At 37.0% G+C, this 19,585-nt stretch overlaps 1 protein-coding gene across 6 annotated transcripts in view; it reads right to left on the reverse strand.

Annotated features, from left to right (window-relative positions):
- Positions 1-19,585, reverse strand: part of FMNL1 (formin like 1) — a 1,099,995-nt gene that overhangs the window by 260,851 nt on the left and 819,559 nt on the right. For all 6 annotated transcript variants that reach the window (XM_044055136.1, XM_044055138.1, XM_044055134.1 and 3 more), the window contains exon 11: positions 9,719-9,829. In XM_044055136.1, coding sequence (XP_043911071.1) covers positions 9,719-9,829 — 111 coding nt within the window. The remainder of the gene's footprint in view (positions 1-9,718; positions 9,830-19,585) is intronic.

Here is a 19,585-nt window from a genome sequence, read left to right on the forward strand (position 1 = left end):
TGGGTGCTGCACCTCCTAATTTTTGCCATGATTTCCTTCCTCCTGTTATACAGCCTATTGATGTTGTAATTCCACCAGGGTGGCTTGTTTCTTGAGTTAGTTCTGTACTTACTCCTGGTGGGTACATCTGCCCCTATGCAGCTATTAACATGCTTTTATAGGTTTTCTGTGAACAGTTCTGGATAGGCAGCAGTGTTTTCAGGGTTTATGGGTGCTTGAACTTTTGCCAGGTTTTCACTTAATAGTAGGAAGTTAGCCTTAGAGTAGTTGCTGAATATTCCAGGTTTAGCTGGGGTTCCAGGTTTTATTTTTCTTCAAAGGAGGCCATTTTGTGGTCTGACCTTATCAGAAAAGACATTGCACTAGGTCATGTGCAGCACTCTTCATTATTAGTGCGGATCAGATCCAGTATGGTTGCACCCCTGGATGACATACTGACAGTTTGGTTCAGGGAATTTGCATTTACAAAATCCAGAAATCTCTGTGCCAGTTCGTTTGGTGTTATACATGATTCCAAGTTAATACTGGTAATTAAAGTAACCCATGAAAATGTTATTGGGTTCCCTAATAGGAGTGCTTATTATATCTTTATTCAGTGGTACTAACCATGAGTCAGTATGATTATGTGCTTGTGAAGGAGACTTGGTGAGTAGATTTGTTTGCTCTAATTGAAGTAGAATGTTATCAGGAAAGTCACCTGGGGTAATCGTGACTGACTGTGAGTCGATTGCTATGTTCACATTGCTGGCAACTAGGCACAAGTCAGTTTGACATTCAGTGTGGTTTTTGAGATGGAGGCAGTTTTAAGCTGTCCTATATCCAGTCGGGCAATAATATTCACAGCGATGCTAATCACTTCCTTCCTATCACAAATATTCTGTTTATTTTTCAAATCTGATGAATACTTACACATGCCAGATGTAGGCATTCCTTTGTTAAAGAATAAACCTTTCCAAACCAAAAACATCCAAAGACAAGTATGCAGTGAAGAAATATCTGTTTATTTAGCACTTTCGACCAGTCTTTATTGTTGCTGGACACAGAACATTTTGCACAAGTAAATATAGTTCCTTCTGCCAAAAGACAGGATTTTCATTGCTGTGAAAGTTATTTCATCTGTAGTTTTATTTCAGTCTGTATTAGAAGTAGTACAATCAGTTAACCCTGCACATTGTACTACAGCAGGAAACTCTTAGTTAAACTCTTACACTGAAAGGAAATAAAATATTTAAAATGTAGCTGGAACAGTGATTGCCACAGCACATAATCATAGCAACAGTGGAATGATTCACAAATACACGTTATTCGTTTTAGACTCTAACCACTGTTTACTTCAGGTTCTGTTGACTGTTTATTTTGCTTACCATTGTCAGGTGATGGTAGAATATGATCTTCAAGCTAGGGGCCTAGTTCTTGCAATCTTCATAGGTAAGTACTAGTCTAGCTTCCCTTGCAAGTCATTTTAAACCTAGACATGTTCCCCTCCAAGGTAAGAATCAAATTCTGTCCCTTCTGTCTGTAAGGTAAATGCCTTAACCATTATGCAAAACCCCCATCCATGTCTGAATACATAATCTATATGGACTAACAACATCAGCATATCCACCAATCCATTTAGCAATTCTGTGTAGGCTGCACCCCACACACCCATTGCTACTTAAATATATCAATTCCGAGATCACACTACACAGAACAAAATGGCAAACATACCATTCTGCGCTTCATGACTGCCTGTTTAAATTGTAAAAACTATCCTCAACCTTCTCTTAGAAACACTACTTCTCTGTTAAAGCATTACACATTACTATATAGCTCTGCGATACTTATCGGGGTTTCATAGGTAACCTCAGTCATGTTCCCTTCTTACCTGCCATAGGTAACGTCAGTCATGTTCCCTTCTTACTTGCTATACTACAACATAACACATCTTAGTGTAGTGTAGTGCGATCTCAGAGTTGATATATTTAAGTAGCAGGGGATGTGGGGGTAGCGGGGGGGGCTTGCCCCCTGCTTATATTTGGAGAAGTGTAATGTGGTTTCTTTTTTACTTGTTTCTGTATGTAGTTGTGCTGGAATATAGTATATGTTGCTTTCCTATGTTTTTTCAATGTTATGGGATTCAATGTTTTGAGTTTTCAGTTTTTGAATTTTCAAGATTTTGGTCTCAGTGTTTTGAATTTCATTGTTATGGGCTTTTGATGTTCTAAAGTGAATCCAATAAATATACCTGTAGACTGATAGATACTCAAATAAATGGATAGTTTGCTAGATATGACATATCATTTGATGTTCTTTACCATGTTTTCTTTTATAAGTGGGTAATTTTTTTAATTGTGTATTTTACTTTAAAGACATGCTGTAGGTGGATTGGACACTCTAAATTGGCCCTAGATGTGAGTGTGTGCATGTGTGTGCCTTCTGTGGAAGGTTGGGTGCCAGGCTGGCAACTCGACACCATAAAACTCCACTGCCAATCATTAGCGGACAGGTGATCTGCTGTGGCGACCCCTAACTGGGAAAAGCCGAAAGAAGAAGAAAGTTTTACTTTAAGGTCTGTTTTAACAGCTGGACTCTTATTCTTTATAACCTACCTAAGTATGACTTCTTACTGATAATTTAAAATATATACCATTCTTAAGTAAGAAGGTACTTACCTTACAATATTAAATGCTACTTCCAAACACCTCCTGTATTAGATCATTTTGAACACCTCAGACACTGTTATAACATATCACAGTCACTATGAGTTATTACAGCATTTTGCAAGCTGAAAGTTAACTGCTGTGTTATCACAGAAGCAGCAAGATAAAAGAAGAGCAGATGTCTCTCATCACACAACAGATTTATGCTACATGACATAAATCAGTCCTGTCTGAGAGCTTTTTAAGGAAAATATATTTCTGTTGCAATTCATTCTCTGACAAAGAGCACTTTATTTCTAAGCAGGAAAGCATAACACATTATGCAAGACAGAAAATGGTATGCAACTAATTAAAGGCAAAAATAATTCAAACTGTGTTTAGCTTAATATAAAACAATGTACAAGTGTACATCATAAGAGAATTTTTTATACTTCCTTCTTTGACAGACAATTTAATTGAGTCATTCAAGCTTCACTGAAACATTACAATTGTTACTTACGTGGATGTAAAAAAGTTACATTGTGTACTTACATATGCATTATCACCTGTAAATGCATTAGTCTGTTTGGAGAGCTTTCTGTGGGCATGAGTTCTGCCCTTTGGCATCTGTAAATTAATCTTGATATTTTTATTGAAAGTTCTAACTATCACTATGAGGTTATGGTAATCAAACATCTCAAATGCCAGTTGAACCTAAGCTCATTGTATTAATCCAGTAGCCAGAAATCAAAACTATCAATCTGAAACACTACAGCAGTACCTGTTTGGAATGTATGATGGAGGAAACACAGCTGTCATAAGTAGTTATGTATGCAGATGCCACTCGCATGAAGAACGTTCACTACACTGATTTAAAAGGTTTATTTCATACTTACTAATATATAGTTTGTATCTTCTAGCATCAATACTTTCAGAAACAGTTTTCTTTCTTTGGAGCATCTTTTCTGAAATATATTAGGTGTTTCCAGTGTTCAGGGGACTTTTTAGCATGCGTGAAATAACATATTCTAAATTTGCTGAGTGGTGTGAATTTTAATGCTGCGTGTAGAGAATGTCTGACTGCTTTGTTTTGATATTTTTCTTTTGTTTTCTTTTTTCATAGTGAACAGTTTATCCGTGAACACTGTAGCAAAAAGGAAACAACTGAAACTTGTACATCTGTCACCTTTATCTACAACTTATGTAAATCGCTTTCTGCCTCTTATATCTGAATTTAACTCGGAAATTGTTACCATTGTATTGTACTGTTAAAGTCTATTAATGGAGCTTTTCTCCTTGGGTCTCCACTGAAAATGGCCACAAGCCCAGTTGGACTAACCCGGTTAACAAATGTCAATGAATAAATAAATACATAAAAATAAATAAATGGTAATATTTCTTGGTTTCTACCCAGAAAAAACAACAATGTGGGGACATATTTAGAAATGTTGTCATGAGATGTGTGCACCTTGCAGTAACATTTGCATATTCAGAAGCAGACCTACCATAGTGCTATAACTTGAAGTGCAGTATCAATGTGAACTTTCACTCTAGCCATGTGGCATGCTAATGAGATATTCGGAGGGTGAGGCATTTGATAATTAACCATGTGTTCCCCCGCTGAAATGCTTCTAGTAAACCATTTACACAACCGAGCAATTCAGAGAATTGTTGTGCTTCATAAGTTGACATGTATGTTCATGGCAGCTTGTGTTAATGAACATGGCCAAAAGCCTATGTTTATCCATTGTGGTAGAGATAAGCTCCAGTGAGTTTAGCAGATAGATGGTGTTGCTGTGTTTGTGCCTGAATGTATGCTAGAGGCATGTGTGGGTATATATCTGAGTGTGTGTCTGCCTGTGAGGTCACATTATCACCGTGGACTCTGTGTGTGTGTGTGTGTGTGTGTGTGTGTGTGTGTGTGTGTGTGTGTGTGTGTGTGTGTGTGTGTGCGCGCACGCGAATGTGTGCATGTGTGTGTGTGTGTGTGTGTGTGTGTGTGTGTGTGTGTGTGTGTGTGTGTGAGTGTGTAGATGTGTTGGGGGCTGTTATACCACCACACTCCACAAGACTAACAAGTAAAACCTGCTACAAGGGGTAAGTGGGAACACCAGCCACCAGAGATTATGCTCTCTTCTTGTGCCTTAAGGAAACTTACACATAATGTGTATTATGGGGGGACACTAGCCATCAGGGGTATCTTTAGATCATTATGCCTTAAGGGCACTTGAACGTAAAATGGGTCAGGGGAGAATATTTGGTAGTAGGGATTACACTTTCTTTATATGCCTAAAGAGCAGTTACAGGCGGCATGGGTCAGGTGTGAACAGTAGACACTAGACATATCTTTAGATCAGCATACCTTAACAGCACTTATGGGTCGGGGGGAACCCTAGACACCAGGGATACCCTATATAGTGTGTCTTAAATTGACTTAATAACACGAAAAAGACAATGTGGATTAGGGGCCAACCACTAGATACCATGGATAACTCTTTAGCAATATGCCTTAAGGGCACTTACAACACTTAGAAGAAGAAAAGGTAATGTGATGTGGGTTGGGGGGGGGGGACCAACACACACCAGAGTTACTGTAAATACCGCTTCTTAAAGGTACCAAAAGAGTCTAACCCAGCACCCCTGTATCTCCCAGAGAGGATATTAGTCCTCTGTAACTGTGGTAGGCACCCCAGGTAACTTAGGAATAACAAGTAAAAGTAGAAAAAAAATTACTTACAAAGGAGGGGAAAAATGCTTCAAGCCCTGCAACCTTGACAAAAGACACAGCAGCATTAACCCACTGTACTAACTGATAAGTTAATGTAGCAAAGATTTCTTTTTTACACTATCATGAGGATTTAAGGCGTTATTCAAAGCCTGCAATAGTTCAGTTATGAGGGAGAGGGACAGGGCACATACTACCTTGCCTCCTAACCTCATAGAACAAGAAATCTAAACAAAGCCAACTTAATGGGGGACAAGGACACACAAGCAGGGATGGGTTTTAATTATTCTTCTTATATACTGAATACTTCTGAATTAGTATGCTTTTACTGAAAGATATGAAGTCTGAAACTCTAATGTGTGGCATTAATGACTGAGTATAATCATCTGTGATTTACGAGGGCAGTGAAAACATAACAGGAGACATAGGAGAAGTTCTGTCAACTCAGGGGCAGATAAGGGGTTTGTGTTTGTGTGTGTATGTGTGTGTGCATTTGAATGTGTGAAATGTGTGTATTGTGTGTGGGAGCGTGAATGGAAGGGGTGTGCATTGTGCTCAAATGATGGCATGGACCTCCGGTGTTAACTAACACAGGAAAGTGCTAATCTGTGCTCACAGAAATGAATGTCAGTTCACTGACATGCAAATTTTCCAATGATGAGGTCTTTCCTCAATGTGGTTAATGTGTCTCTGAATCATAAATTTACACATTATGGATACAGGGGCTTTTTACCGTAGCCTTTATTTCAAGCACTGGGGGTCTTTCTGAATCCCAGGGCTCATTGTACCTATAAGCAATTTTTTTTACTGTTATGTGTTTTCATAAACTCTGTCATTAATTCAGGGAACAGAAGCTTAAATGCTGAGAGGAAGAAGTTGAAATGTAGTTTTTCTGAATGTAGTTTCATACTATAAAATGCCTTGCTATTTCACAAAGTTGAATCTTTTCAGTAAATACAGAATCATTGTCATTATGAATCTTTGTGAAAACATTTAAGGTTGTGTGCCACCGTAAATATTTGGATACATTGTATAGAATTATATTTACAGGTCAGCTTTGTACGTTTGTCTGTTGGGAGATCCATTTCATATGGTCAGAGACATAAGGTTGGTAACTGGAACACAGAATATAGAGACATAGGGAAAAGGTATAGACACTTTTCCTGAAGGTGTCACAAACTTGGTGTTAGTATGTTGTTGTTGTGTCTTTTGGCTTATCCCGGTTGAGGGTCGCCACATGTTATATATAAGTAAATGTGGGGTTAGGGTGACATTATCCAGTTGGGGAGCAGGAGGCTTGTATTCTACAAGAAAGATTTTATTGTAGGTTTTGACAGGTTATAAGGTCCTGACTGATGACTTTAATTCTGCGATCACATAAAATATGGCCTCCTGATTTGCAAAGTTCTCAACCCTTTTGCTGACTAATCAGTTTAATGATCACAGCATGTAGTATTTGCAGATGTTTGTGTTTGCATTTTATATATGCACAGTTATGGTTGAGCATGTCTGTGCTGAGAAACAGCAAGATATTGAAAGTATGCTTGTTTACTGTTTACAATGTTTCTGTTAATAAATTTGGAGAGAACAGGAGTGCTGCTATTTGTACCGAGGCTTTAGCTGAGTTGTAAGTACCCAGCAAGAGGTAGCCATATTTTTTTTATTCAACAGTCAATAAAGAAGAGCTGTTTTTGATAGGCAGTAATTAGATGGAAGAGACCTCCTTATCACCTCCTGGTTACTGATAGATATACCTCTGATATCCATTACATATATATTACGCCATTTAAAAAGTATAGATTCTCTGTAATGTGTCATCACTTTTAGTAAAGCCACATTTCAGATTTTTTTTCTTTTATGCATTCAGAAGCTGAAGCTTTTAACTTTAGACAGTAATTCTTTCTGACTCTGTATTACCTTTAGAAAATTCAGGGGTCTTGCTTCTTACTATATCATCACCTTTTTTTAGCTGTCTGTTGGCTTTTCATCTTGCTGTTGCTTACTGTTTGTGGAATCCCTATGTTCATTTTAGGTGCAATTCATGGAAACCCTTCTCATGATGGAAGTTCACACATCCAGCTAATAACTACATCAAACACCAGTGTTTTTAAACATTCACAGGGTGTACTGGCAGTTGCTGACACATATGACATTTTACTCTCCTAGGATATGGCTGCCTGTGCTGACTACATGCTGGGACAGATCTCCTTCTGAATCTAAGGACAATATCTCACCACCTGCTGGACCAGCTAGTTCCACCTATGCTTCCTCCTGAACATGCCACACTGGTCTTGTAGGCACCACATTTTTTTATCAGTGATGTGGCCCACTTTTACATTAATATAAGAGGGGCAGTATCTCTTTTCTTCTGCCCCAAAACAATATCTGTTCTAAGGCTGGGACCAGCACAGGAACTAAGAGTGTCCTGGGGTGGGATCATTCTGATGAGTGCTTCTGCTGGGGGATTTTTTTCTTATATGACCTTCCTCTTGGTAGCCCTTCTTCCTGCATTTACCTGTTATATCTGAGGGCTACTTCACTCTATGGATCATGTTTCCCTGCAGGAAATGCCTAGATGAGCATCCTCCCCTTTGGGATGAGGATACTCATACCTCCCTGCCACCTTCTCCACATCCGAATTCCTAATTGAATTCGGGTCATCTGGGCCATAGCTAGGGATTTATCTCTATAAGCCACAGTGCTGGCCAAACCGCAGACTCTCTTGCGTGTCATAATCATTCGTGTGTGTGTGTGTGTGTGTGTGTGTGTGTGTGTGTGTGTGTGTGTGTGTGTGTGGGCTCCCTTGCAATCCATTGAGAAGTCAACCTCATGAGGTCAAAAAATATAGTATAGTTGACTGAAAATCAGTTCATCACAATACACAAGTACTGGCTTTTTTTTTTTTTTAGTATAAGATTATGGTACAACGGGGATCGTGGAATTTACCCTTTCCCCGATGTATTGCGATCTCAGAGTTGGTACATATAATTCTCGTGGGGTTGGGTAGTAAGCCTCTCTGCAAAAAAGCAGATTTTGTTTTTCTTCACATCTTTGTGATTCTATGTAGTGTGTATGCAAATTTTTATGACTCAACCAGTTTTAAGTCTATGACAACCACTTGAAGTTTTGATACCTTGAGAATTTGTCATACATACACACACACACACACACACACACACACACACACACACACACACACACACACACACAAACACATATATATATAGAGAGAGACAGATAAATCTGTATGTCTATATCTATACATGTACATGTGTATATATATTCTATATCTATCTGTCTGCATCTCTCTCTCTCTATATATCTATCTATATATATCTATCTATATATATATATATATATATATATATATATATATATATATATATATATCATTCCAAGAATAACCAGTGTGGTCACCACAGCTGTCAGCAGTGCTGTTCTTTGAGTGCTGTGTCCTTTGGTTTACTTTTTTCTTATACATATCTTTATATATACATATATATATATACATATATATATATATATATATAGAGAGAGAGAGAGAGAGAGTAAAAAAATGCACTAAAACAAAGATAAATTTCACTAAGAATGAACTTCATGACACAAAAGCATTCAAAAATAATTAAAAGGAAAACACCAGCAAGTCTTGTATTATTTAGCACTTTTGTCTTATTTAAAATCAAGACTTCTTCAGAATGACATGTTTCATTACATGTCATTCTGAAGAAGTCTTGATATTAAAGAAGACGAAAGCACTAAATAATACAAGACTTGCTGGTGTTTTCCTTTTAATTCTTTTTTTAATTCTTTGTGAATGCTTTTGAGTCACAAAGTTCGTTCTTAGTTAATATATATATATATATATATATATATATATATAGAGAGAGAGAGAGAGAGAGAGAAATTAGATATAGATATTCATGTGTACATACATATATATATATATATAGAGAGAGAGAGAGAGAGAAAGAGAGAGAGATGAACATTATGCACCAACTGTTTCCTTATATTGAGGAATATCTCATATGCTAAAACAGGTTAAGACTGAATGCAAAGTATAGCTAAGGAGATGACACGATTTTACAAAATGCTGAAACTGCTTTATGACTGAGCCTGAATATGTAACAACATTTACATTATAAGGAAATCTGTCCCCCAGTCATACTATGCACTGCTGATCTCTAGTTTCACTATGAATGCATGGGAATTATTTTTATGCACTGAAGCATAACAATGAATAATGTTACTTTATATAACAGGCACTTATTTCATCTTGATTTTTGAATAAACAGACTACACAATTTTTGCACAGAAGTCCTGCAGACACAGTAGTGTAGACATCCTTTTCCCACATGCTGAATGGTCTACTTACCTCTAAGTAGGTGTCAAGGCCAAGATCTGTGAATTCGTACTGAAGATAGACTCGGAAGTTCATATTTTCCACTGAGTGCACTACGATGTTAATGAACTGCATGCAAGCCACCTGGTCAGAGCACAAAAAAAAAAACACAAGGGTTTTAAGTCAGTATCTCCATTGCTGGAAAACAGATGTCGTGGATTGTACATTGTCACTTTATTCTTCTTTCTGCTTTCAAGCCATGCATTTTGAGTTTTTGGTTATCTTGTCATGCTGTGTCCTGCTGCTGATCTTGGATACTTGTACACTTCACCTGTAACTACCTAGCATAAGATTTAGAAACAGGACTGTTTTACAGAAGACAGAGACTTCTGTACAGGTCTCCCTACTGTGTACTGGGTAAGTTGAAGGTCTACCTACTGAACAGCTTATCACTGCCTAGTCATCATAAGAATGGATGTGTGTGCCTGCCCTGTGCATTCTAGAATCCAGGCCACTGTTTCTAAACCTAGCATCTCTTTAAGAGGACTTTTTCAGTCACTCACCATCTTATTTGAAATGGCAGTTCCTAATTCTTCCTTTGAACCACCCAACTTGTATGGTTAAAATTTTTCCTGTTACTGTTGTGCCACTTATTTTGAATGATAGCATCTGCTAGGACTCTGGATTTCCTCTGTCCTCCTTTCCTGAAGAGTATGCATGTTAAGTTCTTTAACCATGTCTTTATATGTCTTTTCAAATAGACCACGTGCCACTCTTATTGCCATCTTCTAACTGCCTCTATCCTGCTTATATTATTATGCTGATGAGGTCTACAAAAGTGCAAACAGTACTCTGATGGGGTCTTATCACCTTTACTATAACATCTAATTTTGTGCATCTGATTACCGTTCTAATATACCTCAATATTTTACATGCCTTTCCTGCTACATTGTTACACTGCTTGCTTACCTTTTTGTTCACCTGATATGACCAACCCTAGGTTTCTTTCCAAGTTTGCTGCTATCAGCACCTCCCCTCTCAAGTGCCCACTCCTTTTCTACAGTCTTGCTCCTCAGATGCATTACTTTGCATTAGAGAGTATGTGTGACCCATGCACCTTCACCTGGAATGCAGAATGAACATTCCCCAGTGGGATGTTAATTGTGAAGACAGGTAAAGGCTGCCAGCCTAGCCAGATATAATTTTGTAGATAATTCTGTCAATTGTAAATATTAATGTAAGCCACATGCTTGTTTTCTTAATATGAAAAGACTGTAGTGGATGTGGAACTGCAAAAATGTAACAACAGTGCACTCTGCTGTAAGAAAGCTAAGTCAAGAATTTTATGACTGCCTTTGATGTCAAACTTCGGAGCCGATATGTCTGGATGAAGGAATTGTGCCTATAGTGTTGAAGCATTGCTAATGGCTAGAATTTACATGTATAATTTCTTTTATTCCTCTGATAACTGACCAGCTGCAAGATCAAAGGGGCTATTAACCTCTGAGAGTCTGCTAGCCTGGGAACCAGAAAGAAATTATGCAATCTGAAATGAATCAGTGGTACTGTGTTATCAATTTAAGGACGGAAAGAATGAGAGCATTTGAACATTTGGCATGAGAACATCCAACATCACCAGCACTGCCTGTGTCTATATGTAAGTAGGATCTTAGACTTTAGTGTTTCTCTTAGAAATAGCTAGGACTTAGGAAGGTTAGACTAAGTGTTTTTCTGTGATGTCAGAACTCTTCTACGGTATTATTTTAAACATTTCTCTGTGATCTCTGAACTCTTGACTAGCACTGTGTAGTAAGAAATATTGTCTTGTGTTTTTATTATTTATTAAATATTTTTACACCTTTCAACTGTGGCTGTTTTGTGTATAGATAATTTAAGCTCTAAGAGTACATTGCATGTACATAGTGATACTGTACCAAGTCACTCCAAATAAGCCTTGACTGTTAGGTTGCACTTACCATTTGGATAATAATATTGCACAGTAATAATTGGGCACCCTTTTAAGGATTTTTGAGTAGCTGATAAATATTAGCTGGGTGGTGGCAGTGATTTCTACCATATAGTCTGGGTAAAAGGGGCACAGCTGGAGAACCTGTGCCAGCCTTCCCCAGGAGTGTCTGTGTGGTTGTATAAACTCTTATCTCAAAGTGTGTGTGTGACAGCTACTTGGGCAGAGACAGGAAGCACTGGTTGGACAGAGAGGGTCTTGAAGTTTTAGCTTGCCCACTAGGCTGAGATCTGGTCCCTATAGCTGTGTCAGTGGGGAGTCTTATTGGGGACTTTGAGAGAAAGGGAGAAACCAGCCCCAGACTAACTGTGATCTCTGTGTGCCCTTAAGGGAAATTGTACTTGTGGGTACGACTACTCGCTCACTGAGAGAGAGAGTCAGGGAATATCTAGGGGCAATTAGGAATGGGGAACTAGATAGGAGTGCACTAGCCAAACACATCTTGGATAAAGATAGAACACATAATTTTCTATTTAAAGTGGTAGAATGCATTCATCAGGACTTATGGTTGGGGGACATAAAAATAGGTTAGAACTAAGTGAGTTGAGATGGATAATAGAGCTGCAGGTTGAGAAGGAACCAGGGTTGAATGACAGGACGTCTATTAAACCTTATTTGAAAATGAGACGCTTATAGTAATAATCATAGTTATACTAGTATGGTTCTTATAATTAGTTTTTATAATGTGTATTTTAGTAGTTATTAAGTAACTTAGTACAGGACATGTTAGGACCTGTGAGCTCTATTAATTGGATAGTGTATTTTATCTTTAAGTGAATTGTATTAATGTAATTGTTTAATGAGTTATAATTGATTGATTTCTAGTCAGGGTGTGTATATATACAGTCAAGTCAGTTTTGATGAAATGTATGGTCTGATGAAGCATCTCTGATGTGAAGTGCTAACCAAATTAAATAATTTTATAGTTCCTGCTGTGTTTCTCAGGTCTTCTCATTTTACTAAAGATAAGGTGTAATACATGGTTAATGGAGTATTTTGCAAAAAAAAATAGTATTTTACTAGACATTATTGCAGGTTTATAAATTATGGCAAAGGATACATTACCTTTTAAGTAATTTTGACATACTTCAACAAAATAAAAAAAAAATCTAAATATTTCTTCAGAAATAAAAGTGACATAGTAAAACAGGAGGAATTTAAAATTTAAAATTGTAGCCAAATAACGACAGAAAAAAAAAACAATGAAAGAATGTACTTCAACAGGCCTAAGATTTGAAGATCTGACAAAGATTCTTACAGGTTTATACTTAACTGGTCTAAAAAGTCAGACAATAGCTATCATGTAACCATTTTAACACTCATTGGTGTTATCAGATTAACCAAACAAGTTTAGACTGTAAAGGCAGATAAGAACTGTTTGAATACATAGCTGTCCTCTTTCCCTAGAAGTCGATAAGCTACAAATTCTACTCAACCACCAGTTTCTTCTTCTTCTTCTTCTTCATAAGAATTATTTTATGTCTGCCCCATGCTTGAATGCTGTCAGTTTTGAACCTGCAGCCTCTTCAGGAAGGCTTTTACAATCAGGTGCTATCCATCTTGCAAAAAAAAGTTTCTGTATATCTGCCATGAGACATTCACTTTGAACAAATAGTGCCATATTTTTCTCATAAAGCTCTGTATTTTGAAATACAATACATATTGGGTCTGTGTGGCTTTCCTTGAGAAGTGAAAATGTTTGCACATATCAACCCCATCTTTTGCCTCTTGTTCTCAAGGCTGTATTGATCTGTGTGTCTTGTATTGACGAGCATGTACTACATGCAGTGCCCTTCTCTGAACTTTTGTCATGTCTTGGAGGGTGAGAGTTTGGTATAATGGTTAAGGTGTTTACCTTACAAACACAAGGTGCAGGGTTTGATTCTTCCATGGTGCAACTAGCTAGGCTTAAATGGCCCACAAGGGCAGTTAGCCTACTACTAATCTATGAACATTTGTCCATACAAAGATGAGCTCTCCATTTCTATACAAAATTCAAAGAATGAGATCTTAACTGTCCACAATGACAGACAACTCCACATTTTCTACTCAGAATGCTTCCTGCTTTGTAGCCAAGGATCCTCTTTCATTCCTGATGCTTTACCACATCACTTATTCACCTGATATTATCTGATGTCACTATCCCAGGTATTTTTTCACCTTTGTTGTTGTGAATGCTCCCCTGCAGCTATGGACTCAGTTCCTTTGTTAGCCTTCTCCAGAAATATTATTTGCCCTTTTTTGCATAAAATTTAAATCAAAAATCCAAATTCAGACATAGCAGCTGCAAAAAAAGTAAGAATGACACCAGAAAATTTATAAAACACACTTTTTCTCTTGAATAAATTACTTTATCTCTTATCTGCAGATTAAATTAAGAGTGCAAAAATTTATGTTTTCCAAATTCTTTAGTGCTGTTCTTCATTTTCTGTAGCTGCTACATCTGAATTTGAATTTTTTTGTTTTGTTTGTGATTTCCAACTTGAGGTACTATTCAACCAATATTGCCAGTAACATTTTTACCATTTGCATGTCAATGCATATCACCTCAGTTGCATAACTTTGTGCCCTCAGCAAAACATATATATTGATGTTTCCAGGTATTTTTAAATGAAAAGAACCATCCCCAAAGCTGACCTCCAATAATAACCCACCTGCAAACATTATTTCATCTGCTTGGACTATGTTTACTATTACCCACTGTGCCCTTTTTTCTAGATAGTGTTTTGACCATAGTTCCACTGTATAAGCTGTTCCAGGCTTGTCTAATTTATTCAATTCTATGGTTATATGTCAAATCCCTTGCTGACATCTAAGCAGACAAATCTATAGCTGCTTTCTTGTCTACTAATGTGGTTACATTGTCAAATAAACTCAAGATTTATATTTGATTTGTTTGATGTGAAATATATATATATTTTTTTGCTTACATTTGATGTTAGTTTTTATATTCAGGTACATATGAGAAGTGTTTTCATGTTCATGTGTATGGGAATAGTTCATAACTATCATCTTGTTTGACTTTATTCTTATTTAATGGTAAATTTTATTTTCAGAAAAAAAAACTGTAATGCAGTTGAATGGTTTTATACCCCTAGTTATGTTAATCTTGTAATAGATTATTTAGAATGTAAATTTGTCAGAATGACTATAATAAACTAATATAAAGTTTTATACGACATGTATTGCTCAGCAGAGTTTGTATGGTTCTTTTCACTTTTTGAATTTAACAAGACTGTCCTTTATATATGAAACAAATGCATTTTATTTATTAATTTATTTACCGGAATTTGGAACTGGGTAGGTAGGCTGCTCATTTGACCATTTTCAGCCATGACCTGGCTTCACAGGAGCAGTAAGCAAGACAAAGTAGCAGCAGTTGGAAAGAAAACAGCAATGTACATTTTACATAGAAAATGATGACTATGTGACAAATATTTGCAGGAAAATATCAAACATGAAATTACTAAATAGTGGTATTTTATATAAAAAAATACATTATTTCTGGGTGCAAAACTAAAAAAAAAAAAAAAAGTAAGGAATTAAGTTTTGCAGTCTTCAATGTACAGGAAGCCTAATTTAGGTAACCTATTTCTTTATTATCATGTGTTCACCCTTCAAGGTTTTAAAACACCATTTCCTTATTAAGAGTTAAATAGGGCGAGAAAGGTTTACACCCATATGACAAAGTTTGAAAAAGCAACAAATGGCAGTTTTGAAATATTACTGTAAAAGGGGTTAAACTGAAAGTGATTTTATTTAGTTCCTGTATATTATAATTATAAGTATTATATTTCTGAGAACATAATCAGTGTCAAACAAGAAAATGAAGGGAAGGCTATTTATTTTATTATATATCACAGCCATTTATCAACTCCATTTACAAAGATGACATATGTTTTGGTTTATTTTGATGCCTTACGGTTTTCTTGAACACATTTACAGTAAAGTTTAAGGTTTTTAGATAACTACTAGAAGTCTTATGAGCAGACTGGTTTCACCTAGGTTAAAATAACCTAATTAATAAACCAGGTTGGTGAATTTACATACCAAGGGTATGGAAGGTGTTCAATGCCCAGATTTGTTTTGGTAAAAAAAAAAAAAAAAAATGCACTGTCAGATTTTAGCATACGGTTCTTCATAAATTAAGTAGGACTGAAGTTCTAGAAGGGCTGTTTATTGTTTTTTCTTTTTTTTCTCTATCAAAAATCTGTACTAGACAAGCAACATGTGAGATACATTTGCGAGTCCAGGTGCATGTTAGAGGCATTAGGATTAATTTATGTAAAATATCAGTAACAAAGCACTTTCCAAATATCCTTGTATCCAATAGTCTGCTTAAGATTTATAGTTATGTTCCTGACATCTCCAGCTTTAGCTGAAAATATATTTACAACAAAATGGGCCTGAAACATTTTAAATACAACCCTTAAGCCTCATTAATAATGAACAACAATTTATATAAATGGTAATGAACAATAAATTAAACTGGGAATATCTGATATTCATAAAATACTGTGAATTAATTTTTTTCTTTAATTAATTAGGAAGGTATAAAGTTATTGGTTATTTAAATAAATAAATGATGAATTTACTTCCTTCAAAAAAAAACATACATACATATGTGTGTGTGTGTGTGTGTGCGTGCGTGCGTGTGTGTGTGTGTGTGTGTGTGTGTGTGTGTGTGTGTGTGTGTATGTGTGCATGTGTGTGCATGTGTGTGTGTTGTGTGTGTGTGTTTATATATGTGTGATCAGCAAATATGGTCAGATTTGCTTTTAATTGACATCTGTTTATTTGACACAATTTGGTTAACTATTGAGATGGTTAACAGGTGTGTGAGACTGCACAATTCTTGTTGGGTAATATGCCCTTTCCCCAGTATTGTGCAATCTGTATAAGTAATAGAAAGTGGATGCTGCAACTCCTCACATGGGAGGGTGCAGAGGGCATTTTTTTTTAGCGTTGCATGCACCACAGTTATTGCTTGGTGCATTCATAGTTGTATGTCAACATTTGCTTTGTTGATATTTTGTTGTTGATGTTAGTGGTCAGTTTTTGTGCATGTTGTTCTAACTTAGTAGACCCACAATATATATATATATATATATATATATATATATATATATTTGGTTCTACTTGATAACATCATCTGACCATAATGTCGAGACGCTTAACAGCGAGACTTCAACATCTAAAGTTTAGAATAGTGAATTTCACTTCCAGGAAACTAACCACTTGGCCACAACTGACAAAAAAAAAAAAGAAAGAAATGAAACCCACCAAAATGGGGGACTTCACCCCCACACCTCCCATGTAGGGGGCCTCGCCCCCCACTTAAATAGTCCAACTCTTAGATTGCACTACAGTGGAAAAAAATGGCAAAGGTCGTCAGTGGTGGCCAAGTGGTGAGTTTCCCCAGAGATGAAATTTGCCATTATGAGAATTCACCGTTCTAAACTTTAGTTGTTGTCATCTCGCTGTTAAGTGAGTCAACGTTCTTGTCAGATGATCTTATAAAGGGGAACCATATATATATATATATATATATATATATATATATATATATATATATATATATATAAAGATGGATATATAGATATAGCTATAAGCAGGTAGATATAAATCTATGGGAAGTGGAAATTATCAACATAGAATAACAACTATTAAGCTTCTTGAAAACCAGTAGGTCATAACCTGGACAGTCAAACCTATGAATCTATGACTTTATAAACTGGTTATTACTGACGAAATGTGGGATCACTATAAAGGTATTGCTGAGCTACCACAGCCATTAAGAAATCAAAATTAATTTAGAAAACAAGGTATAAAACATTGCTGTTTATGCAGCTTATCTTTCTTTTTTTTTTAAGTTAAGAAAACTTCAGAGGTGACTTATGAAGAACTCTTATCTGGTTGCAGTGCCCTGTTGGTTTGCCAATAATTACAAACTATTTCTTTCCATAATAATTCCACTATTTTCCTTAAAGAAATCATCATCATCATCAATCCAATTTTTTCCCCATTTCTATATGGGGTTAAGGTGTCATGTGAACTGTGGCCACCTCTCTCGATTAAATGCCACTCTCTTACCTTCTTCAACACTCACGCCTGACTGTTCTTCTCTCACACAATCCAGCCACCTCTTTGCTGGATGCTTTCATTTCATCTTGCTTTCTTCCTGCTTGTCCCAAATCTTGTTCACCGGATTGTCTTCTGCTTTTCTGCACATATGCCCACAACACTGTAATTTGTTCTCCTTGACATTGCCTGCAATTGGAGCTACTTTGGCTTCTGCTCTGATGTCATCATTTCTTTGTATCTACACAGTGTGCATCCTACTACCCATCTCAGGCACTTCATCTATATCACCTCTTGCTTCTTCAACTGCTCTGCCTTTACAGCCCAGGTTTCTGTACCACACAGTGGTACTGGTCACACCCCTGTTTTGTACACTATACATTTTAGCTTCTTTGGCATTCTTCTGTCATACAGTACCCCTGACACTCTGTGCCAGTTGGCTGGAGCCCCATTGATTCTATTTGACCTCTTCATTCAGGCTTCCCTTCTCTTCATCCACCCTTCCCTGATACTTGAAGCTGTTATCCTTTTTCCTTCTATCTCAGTTCTCACCTTCCTCTGATTTCCCCCATTTGCTGCCATTACAACTGTCTTATCAGTGCTCACTTTCAACTCATGTGCCTTCAGTTTTGCATTCCATTCCTCTATGTCTTGTTGACGTTCTTGCTCAGAGTCTGTCTGTAATGCCACATCATCTGCATGCAGCAATTTTGTTGACCTGTCCTCTCTGAATTGCTTACTAATGTAGTCCATCACCAGTATAAACAGCAGTGGGCTCAGAGCCAAACCCTGGTGTACACCCACTTACAGTGGGAACCCCTCTGTGTCCTCAGTCCAAACACTGTTCATACTTGAGTCATTGGGTCTTTGTATTAGTATGCACCAAGTCTTCCGGTGTTTCTGGGACTTCAAACTACGGTAGGACTGCCCAAGTCAGTTTTCTTGGGACCTTGTCATATGCTTTCTCCAAGTCTAGGAATGCCCATATTGACTCTTTCCTCATCTCCAACTTTTCTTCAACCATCTGCAAATGTTGGGTTAGTTGTGTTGCATCCTGATCTGAATCCAAACTGCTCATCTCCCATCTTACTTCTTACCGCTCTTCATATTCTTTTATCACTCATCCTTCTCCAGGACTTTCATGCAGTGACAGGAGTTTGGTACCTCTAAACTGCCCACAATTGAGAATATCTCCTTTGTTCTTGTGCACTAGCACAAGTATACTTATTCTCCAGTCATCTGGGAGCCACTTATTTTCTCCATATTGCTATGAATATCCTCAGCAGCCATTTATCCCCTATTTCATCCAGCATCGTTATCATATCTGCTGTGACCTCATCTGAGCCTGTTGCTTTCCCTGACTTCATTTTCCTCAGTGCTGATCTTACTTTTTCTGAGGCAGACTCCTCCTCTTCTTCTTTCATTGTAGGCTGTGTCTGGGACAGAACAGCTTTTGAGGGGTTTTATTCATTCAGAAACTGCTGGAAATACTTTTTCCATCTGTTATTGATGTCCTGTGGGCTGGAGATCAGATTGCTGCTGGCATCCTTTATGAAGTGTGTCGAACTATCTTCCTTATCTTTTTCTTTGCCTTGCAAAGTGATAGAGTTTATTTGTGCAATCTACTGAGACACTTTCCAGAAGGTAGTAGAGTGCCTCTGATGCCTTTCTCTTCTATTTCAATTTCTCTCGTCTCTTTTTTAGCCAACCTGCATTCCTTCCTAGCCTCATCCATCTTTTCTGTCTCCCACTTTTTCCTGCACTCCTTCTTTCTTTAAAATGACTTCCTGGAC

This window comes from Protopterus annectens, chromosome 13.part0 (genome assembly GCF_019279795.1).
Source record: "Protopterus annectens isolate FY-2018-M chromosome 13.part0, PAN1.0, whole genome shotgun sequence".
In the NCBI taxonomy this organism is placed as follows: Eukaryota; Metazoa; Chordata; order Ceratodontiformes; family Protopteridae; genus Protopterus; species Protopterus annectens.